The sequence below is a fragment of the Anoplophora glabripennis genome, unplaced genomic scaffold (assembly GCF_000390285.2).
Source record: "Anoplophora glabripennis isolate ALB-LARVAE unplaced genomic scaffold, Agla_2.0 scaffold732, whole genome shotgun sequence".
NCBI classification, from domain to species: domain Eukaryota; kingdom Metazoa; phylum Arthropoda; class Insecta; order Coleoptera; family Cerambycidae; genus Anoplophora; species Anoplophora glabripennis.
In genome coordinates, this window is record NW_019416873.1 from 20,770 (window position 1) to 29,925 (window position 9,156).

General features: G+C 34.6%; 1 protein-coding gene across 1 annotated transcript; it reads left to right on the forward strand.

The window, feature by feature from the left end:
* Positions 1-1,138: 1,138 nt before the first annotated feature.
* Positions 1,139-4,497, forward strand: LOC108911782. The gene is made up of 2 exons (XM_018716803.2): positions 1,139-1,433; positions 4,058-4,497. Exons 1-2 carry the CDS (start codon positions 1,154-1,156, stop codon positions 4,108-4,110), a joined length of 333 nt encoding a protein of 110 aa, XP_018572319.1. The 5' UTR covers positions 1,139-1,153; the 3' UTR covers positions 4,111-4,497.
* Positions 4,498-9,156: the final 4,659 nt, after the last annotated feature.

Genomic DNA, 9,156 nt, shown 5'->3' on the forward strand with positions numbered 1-9,156 from the left:
AAAAGGTCCCATTACGCCTACTGATAAAAGCTGAAACGGGAAAGATACCTTCCTCTGTGTTCCCATATGACCAAAGCCTTTAGTAGTGAGAGCTTTTTGTTGCTGACATACTTTGCAGCGTCTTACATAATATAGTACTTCTTTAGCTAAACCTGGCCAATAATAGCTTTCTATTATTTTATGTAACGTTTCATAATATCCGAGATGTGCGGAAGTAGGTGTACAATGATTGTTCTCAATTATGCTTTTTCGTTGTGCCAATGGAACTACTAGTTTCCATTCTGATATATTAGTTTTCAAAATTAATTTATTCGACAAGTGTTTATAAATTAAATCGTCTTTAACCACAAAGTTAGGGTATTTTTCCGGAAATTTAATGATCTTATTTTTAGGTTAAAGTACCATTCTTTAAGATTTTCGGAAGTTACACCGAGGACATTCACGTCAGGAGGTAAAGGAGCACGGGATAACGCGTCAGGAGTGACATGCAGTTTCCCTTTTCGATGAATTACATCGAAATCATACATGGATAACTTCGCCGCCCATCGGTAAAGTCGTCCCGTGGGTTTTACCATGTTCCTCAGATATTTCAGACTAGCATTGTCCGTAATTACTGTAAAATGAGTTCCCTCAATATAACCACGAAAAACCTCACAGAAGTGGAGTAAACTAAGAAACTCTAATTCAACTGCAGGATAGTTACGTTCTGCCTTGGATAAGGATCTGCTTCCGTAGGCTATCACTTTCTCTTCCCCGTTCTGCACCTGGGTTAAGACTGCACCTAAACCTGAAGTTGATGCATCGCACTGTAAACAAAACTCAACAGAAAAATCTGGTGCCGCCAAAATTGGCGCTGAGATAAGCCTTTGCTTAATCTTGTTGAAGGCTTCCTCCGCACGTTCGTTCCATTCGATGGGCCGATTTTTCTTCTTGGGGCCACGGAGTAACTCATTCAACGGACCTGTAATTGTGCTGAAATGTGGAAGAAAACGTTTGTACCAACTCGCCATGCCTAGATACCTTTTTATCTCTGTTGTAGTCCTAGGTTGAGGATAATCTACGACAGCTTTAACCTTAGAAGGTAAAGTTCTCAAATCTGACGAGTCTATGGCGAAACCTAAGTAATTAAGTGAATTTGCATTTCTCTAAGTTTATGGTTAAATTAGCGTCTACTAGACGATTATATACCTCTCGAAGAAGGTTAATATGTTCTTCGAATGTCGAGGATGTGATAATAATATTGTCCAGATATACAAATACCTTGTCGCTAAATTTTGGACCTAGAATACTGTCCATCAATCTTTGTGTTATTTGTGCCGCATTTGATAGTCCGAAGCGCAAAGTTTTAAAATGGAACAGTCCGCGTCCCGGTACGGAAAAAGCAGTTTTTTCCTTACTGTCCTCACTAAGAGGTATCTGCCAAAAAGCACTACGTAGGTCTATAGATGATAAATATTTTGTACTTACAAGCATTTTTAAAATGTCATCAACAAGAGGTAATGGGCAGGAATCTTTTTTTAGTAACCTCGTTTAAGGCTCCTCCGTCAAAACAGAATCTAAATTCTCCGTTACTTTTCTTCACGAGAAGTACAGGTGAATTCCATGGATTAAACGATGCTTCTACAACTCCCAAAGCAAGCATTTTGTCTAATTCCTTATATCGAGCGTTCAAATAAAAATGTGGTCAAGTTGGTTCTGAAGATTTGGACGTAGGGCGTAGGGTATAGCAAATGAACTTAAACGTCATCTGTCAAAGCGCTATATCGCTGCTATCAATTTGAATATTTTCGTTTTAAAAAGCGTTTAAAATGGTGTTTTCTCAAGAACAAAAAGTGTTTATCATAGAGTCCTACTTTAGAAATGGACGCAAGATTGATGGAATATGGAAGTATTCTATTGAGGAATGTTTCATAGAATTTCAAAATCAATTTCCCGGCGTTGTTGAGTACAAAATTTTTCAAAGTGCAGTTCAGCGTTGTGTTAATGTTTTTCGTGAAACGGGCAGTGTAACAAGAAAAGAAGGAAGCGGCCGACCTAAAAAGCGGACTGAAGAATTAAAAGAAAATGTCCAACAAATAATGGAAAATGCGCCAAGAACTTCTGTACGTGTTTTATCACAAATGGTGGGAGTATCAGTCGGTACCTGCCACACAGTGTTAAAAAAAGATTTGCGTTTGTTCTCCTATCGTTTAACTTGTCAGCAAGAACTTCATGAAGTTGATTTTCCGCGACGGGCTGTATTTTGTGAATGGTTTTTAAACAACTACGGTGAACTTCATAATATCACCTTTTTTTCTGATGAAGCCTGGTTTCATTTAAGTGGTTACGTAAACTCACAGAATATGAGAATGTGGTCTTCTGAAAAACCAGATAACTTTTTTGTCGAGGGCCCTCTACACGCTCAAAAAATTGGAGTTTGGTGTGCTCTCAATCGAAGGAGGATTTATGGACCTATTTTTTTTAATGGTACTCTTACTGCGCAAAGGTATAGAGAAGAAATTATCGCTCCTTTTGTTAACCAGCTGGAAGAAAACGAAATTACAAACTTTTACTTTCAACAAGATGGCGCAAGGGCACATACGGCAGGCGAGACGATGAATATGTTGAGGGAAGTTTTCCAAAATCGACTAATAAGTCTCAATGCTGAACATGAATTTCCACCGAGGTCATGTGATATTACGCCGTGTGATTTCTTTTTGTGGCCTTACCTTAAAAACACTATTTTTGAACTGCCTATTCCTGATTTAAACCATCTGCAGGCTCGACTTATAGACAAGATTCGTGAAATTAACAATACCCCGAGCATCTTAGAAAATGTCTTTAATTCTTTGAGGAACAGGTGTGAAAAGTGCTTGGAACAAGGAGGGGGACACTTTCAGCAGCTGCTTTAATTTATTGTTATAACAAGGAGGGGGACACTTTCCGCAGCTTCTTTAATTGTTTGTTATTGTTATCACGATTATTCTTTAAAATAAAGTTATATAGTCAAGAACGTTATTGAAACTGACAGCAGCTATACAGCTCGTTGAGAAATGATGTTAAGTTGGTCGCTATAAGCTACTCCCTACGTCCAATGTGTCAGAGCCAACTTCGACCACGTTTTTATTTGAAAGCTCGTTATAAATGTTCTAAAATATATGGTGACATAGGATATTGTCTTTTCTTAAACGGTTTTGCATCACCCGTATCAATATGTGCAACAATTTTGTTAGTGAGACCAATTCTATTGTCAGACGAAATATTCCCAAACGTTTTAATGATATCCTTTACAACAACCTGCTGTTCCGGAGTTAAATCTTTCATACGTCCTATATCTGTAACATTTTGGTTTGGTTCTTCTACTATTACTTTAACTTCACTCTGATTGAGTTCATTATAAATATCCAAGAATTATTTTTAAAGTTAATTACTAAAGAGAACTTTTTACAGAAACCACTTCCTAAAATTATCCCACACTGGAGTGATGGGATTACTGAAAAGTTTATAATTTTACAAACTTTATCTAAATAAACTGGGATTTTACAAATTCCCTTAACTGGCTGTTGACTTCCATCAGCAGTCTTAATAAAGTGATTATATTTTTTCTCTAATTTAATTTTAAATCTGTCAATTAGGTCTAGATATTGGTTACCTATGCAGTTGACATTTGCACCACTATCCACCAATGCTACAATTTTCTCGTCATAAATCATTATAGGAATATAAGGTCTAGAATCGTTAGGATGTTTAATAAAAATAGGTGAAATTATAAGAGAGTTATCATTATTTTTATAAAAGTTTTTGACTTTGTCTTTCCAATTGTTCCAGTCGTCAAGATCGGTAGTATGTCTCGGTAAGTCTTTATGATGGCCTATACATTTCGACTGGTGTGGGCCTAACACTCCAGTCGACCTGGTTATTTTTGTTTTACTGCACCCACAGCTATTTATTGTATGGTTTTGTTTACCACACTTGTAACAAAACTTATTTTTAGGTTTTCTATAAACATTAAACTTATGTCCTTTAATATGGCAATTCCAACAAGTTACTATATTTTTATCGTTAATTTTTGTTTTAGGTGTTCCGGAAGTCTTGTCGGTTCTTGTCGATGTACAAGGTCTGTCAACGTAAGCTAGATCTGTCTCCATACAGCTAGAAAGTTTTGGTGGCGTATACTTGTTTTGGTGTTGTGTCGCCTCGTCTATTTTTTTACAAAGAGAAATTAATTCTGTTGTGGAGTTTATATCAGTTAGAGCTAAACGTTCTATGTACTTGGGCAAAATATTGCGCCTAATTATTTTTAATTGTTCCGCGTTGGACATAGGAGATAATAAACGATTGAATAAATTTTGCATAGTTGCAATAAACATAGCTATAGGTTCATTACGGCCCTGAGTCCTACTTTTAATTTCGTCTAACAGTTCTTCATTATAATTTGAAGACAAAAATACTTCTTCTAATTTTTTAATTAAATCTGGCCAAGTCGTAATTTCGTGCCTGATCGATCGAAATCAAATTAGTGCCAGTCCCTCAAATAAATCAATGCAAGAATCATATAATTTTGCTACCGAAACATTACGCGCTCTAGCTAACTCGGTTACCCTTTCTAAAAATGCACGTAAACTGGTAGAACCATTAAATTTTAGTCCCCATTTAAAAACTGGTACCGATTTGTTGCTAGAAGAAGGTGCGGTAATATTAGTCGTTATGTTTTTCACTAATTTTGACTCTAAATTGGCTTCTAGTTCAATACAGGAAGCAATGGCGTCATCTTTAAATTCTGACCAAGATTTATTAAGTTCAGGTGGTTCCGCTGGTACTTGAAAACGGTGTACTCTATTTGTTAAACTAATTAATCTAGAATTAATGATGTTACTGAAAGATTCATCTTTTGATGTAGAATATTCTATAATTAACGATTGTAAATCTGAAATTGTTTTATCAGTGACATCTTTCTCAAGTTCTATATCAAAATCAGGATCGACGAAAGTTCTAATGTCTCCTTTATCTTTATTTATCAAATTTTTAAGAATTACTCTTTTTGAAGCTATGTTTTTACGAGTTGTTCTTACGCCTCTAATTCTTAATTCATAATTAATTTCAAATTCCGTTAAATACAGAGGTTCCACTTGTCCTGATATTATTAGAATTTAACTATTAGACTAGATTAAAACTGTTTAAAATGTATGAATAATAAGACTATCTTATACGAAAAAATGTGTTATCAATTTGACATTATAAAAACCACATTCCACATTTGTAATTTGTACAATTGGATAAAATTTTCACCTATTATAATTAGTAAATAAATCAATATTTTAAAACTACCATAGATTTTCAAATATTAATATTGTTCCTTTTACCAAATTCTAACTTCACAAGGGTAGAGATATGAAAAATAATATTCGGGCCCCACGTTGGGCGCCAATTTCTTGTTACACCTATCAGCTTTAAATTCTTTTTGCGCACAGCTGAAGGGGCTAACGGCAGCTCATTGGGCGGAGTGCAGTTGGGTCGTAGTCCGCTTTTGTTTTTTTCTGGTGTTAGATATCTCGACTCTTGCTAAATCGGTCTTTAGTTTCGGGAAGAAACGAGAAATATGTATATGAAAGATGTTAATTTGGACGCCAACCTACTGATTAGAGTATTAATTATTTCTCCTTTCCCCCCGACACCCCAGCAGGTATGGGATGGAAACAATAAAAGGGTACAAATTAAGTTATTATAAAAGATAAAAAAACCAGAACACGACAGTGTCTCAAATTTTTATTCAACTCTCACCCGGACTTCGTAGTGACTGTGACGATGGTGGAGGTGTCTTACAGTCCTTTCGGGTTATGCAGTCTGGTCTCACACTTGACTTGTTGCAATGGTCACATGGTCACCTAAGTTGCGTTCTAGTTACCTGGGTTTTCAAACAAATATTAGAGGTCCTCAACTTGGCAATTTGCCTCGGCTTATGGCATTTACAGCGGTTAATTAGCACTAGCTTTGATTGAAATTAGTACTACCATCTTTAATTATCACTAGCTTTAACACTAGCTGATTATTACTAGCTGATTATTACTAGCTATTTAAATTAGCTGTCTAAACTAGCTGTCTGAACTAGTTGTTTAAACTAATTGTCTAAACTACTTGGCTGGCTTCTAAAACGCAACGTGGGAGAAGAAAAACCTAATTAGTTCTAAATAGATACCTGGGGAAACCTGGGTCAATATTATTCATAATACTTATTTTCTGACGATATCTCAAAGCACTCTGATTGTCCAAAGACTTATAATAATCACTCATTTTAGAAAAAAAGCACTAACATGACACAACAACGATATATTTTGAAATATAGAACCTGACAGAACCTTTAGGTTATGTTCACTAGTTTGTTTATACTCCATGCTGAAAATGTCACGTGACCACGCACATGCTCTATTTAGACTATGGTTCTATTTTGCGTTTTATGCAACAAGTGTGATGTCAAACATTTTAAGGTTAATCTTAAAAATAATTACATTGTTTGTTGTTGGTTATAATGCTGGAAATAAATGTTTTTATATCAATATGCCTTAACAAACTACGTATTTACAATATACAGGTGGTGTACCTAGCTAAAATATTTACAGAGTATGCATCTCAAGGTTGTTGTTATTTAAACAATATAAGTAAGTACGGTGACTTCGTATGATTATAACTAGTTCCTAAAGACCTACACTTTCAGAACTGCACATAACATAGTAAAGTACGTGTACTGGGTGTTCATATGGCTGCTACATTAAATTACACCTGTGGAAATGTGTCTGGAATATTGTGACATAATATAAGATGTTATATTATTTCTCGCAGCACTGACAATTAAAACATTGTGTTACGCCCTCTGTGGGTGGCAGTCGTGCAACAAAGTACCTGCAGTATAGCAGCTCGCTTCCTACTGTAACCATTTGAATGGCACAGTTGGGAGTCAGCATGACAGATGGAGCCATTTGCGCTCCCGCGTACAAAGTCCATATACTACCAAGTACCCAAAACCATATACAGTGTGTTTCGCTTAAAATCGGAACACCTCCGTATTTAGGATGCCGTTGGTCGATTTCCAAAATTCTTTTTTTTATGTGGCCCACTTTTGATATTATATTTATTGACATGTTGTGATCTTTTCTAGAGTCTACTATCATTAAGAAAATACCCTCAAAAATTAAAAAACATTAGGTATTTTTTAAGAAAGATTCGATCACACCTTAAAACCCTAAATACAAAGTTTCATTATTATAGCATTTACAGTGTTCACAAAATAGGTGCAAACTTCGAAAAATTTCACTCATTCCAGTGCCCTGTTATTAACATTTTTAAGGTATTTTTTCATAATTTTAATTAATTTTTCCAAGTAGTTTCATTCTCATACAGGGTGCTCACAATAAGACAGTCAAATTATATATTTTTTTATTATACCAGAAATGGCATTCACAACAAAATAAAATTTAAATATTACAGTGTATTCAACCAATGTCTTACTATTACCGCATGACGAATAGGTACTCCGTCTAGTTGAAGGTAAAGGTTATGTCGTACATGAAGAGGAAGTGCATGTACTGAATGTTATAAATCCCATTATTTAAAAAATTCAAAAAAATCTTTGCGTTTAGATTAACGTTAAAAAAGAAGATCCCGATTATTCGGTCGCATAAAAGCCCACAACACACATTAATTTTTATTAATTAAGTTTATGTAATAGAATTATACAAGCATATCGACAAATATCATCACATCAGGAGAGTTATTGGAAATAAGAGGAGACGAATTGAACAGTGGATACAAAATGGTGGTGGACTAATAGAAAACAGTAATATTTAAATATTACTTCGTTGTGAAACTTATTTCTGGTATAACAAAAAATATATATAATTTGATTGTCTTATTGTGAGCATCCTGTATGAGTGAAATCAATGAAACTGCATGGATATACCTTCGGTTAATAAAATTATGGAAAAATATCTTGAACATATTTTCCACTGTTAATATAAGATACTCTGCAATGAGTAAAATTCATCTATTTTGTGAACACCCTGTAAAAGCTATAATAATCAAATTTTGTATCTAAGGTTTTGAGGTGTGATTAAATCGAAAATGCCATCCATTTCTTTCTTGAAAAATGCCTAATATGTTTTTTAATTTTTGAGGGTCTTAACCCATTTTCTACCAGTGGTGCGTTAACGCACCACTTAATACTTTTTTTTTTATACGTATAAAAATGGTATTTCAATCTTTTCACATGTTTATATCCGCCTAAATATCATATTTTCTTTAAGAGAAAAAATTGTTTTCCTTACCTATTCCCTGATTTATTAAAAAAAATCGCGATCAAATATGCGAAAATATTGCGTTTTTTAAAGGATATTTTATCATCGAAAAACAATATACTTGTAACTGCAATTTTCCATATATTTTGATTTTAAAAATACCTCATATATGTTTACTTGCTTATGATTTGAACAAATATTGTCATTACAAATCTACAAATTTGTATTTTCATGTAAAATAAGATGGTGCGTAAACGCACCACTGGTTTAAACCATGAAGTTTATTCGTCACTCCACGGGTTTCGACAAGTCGGTACAGAGGGAACATATGTCAGTTGTGTTGCACCCTTCATGCTATACGTACTGCTATTCCACACTTTCCTTTTAAAATGTCTTTTACAAGATGTTTGACTCAAAAGGAGTTAGAAGCTGAGCTAGAAAATGTTGTTTCTGAATTAGAAAATGAGCGAAACCAGGAAAACGGTATGTAAACGCTACAAATTTTTATACTAAATATTTTACTCATATTTTATTATTACATATTATTTTCATTCAGTAAAACATTTGTCTAGTGGTGTTTTTTTTATTTCAGATGTGATAGATGTTGTTTATATTCCCCCAAACGTTGATACTTTGACAGATGAAGAGGATATTGACGATGAAAGTTTGGCACCAGAGGAAGTAAATCTTAAGGATATTGTGGGAACTTTTGAGCTACATGGCCCATCTTCAGCCGGAATGAGTCAAAATATAAGACAGTATGAACCTGATTCGTCCGATGAAGAAACCTTAGAATGTAAAAGAAAACGATTACTCCTCTCTACCTCTCGTACAATTTTGCTCCCAACTTTATGGTCGCTTTCACAGATTGAGTATACGCATGCTCCTG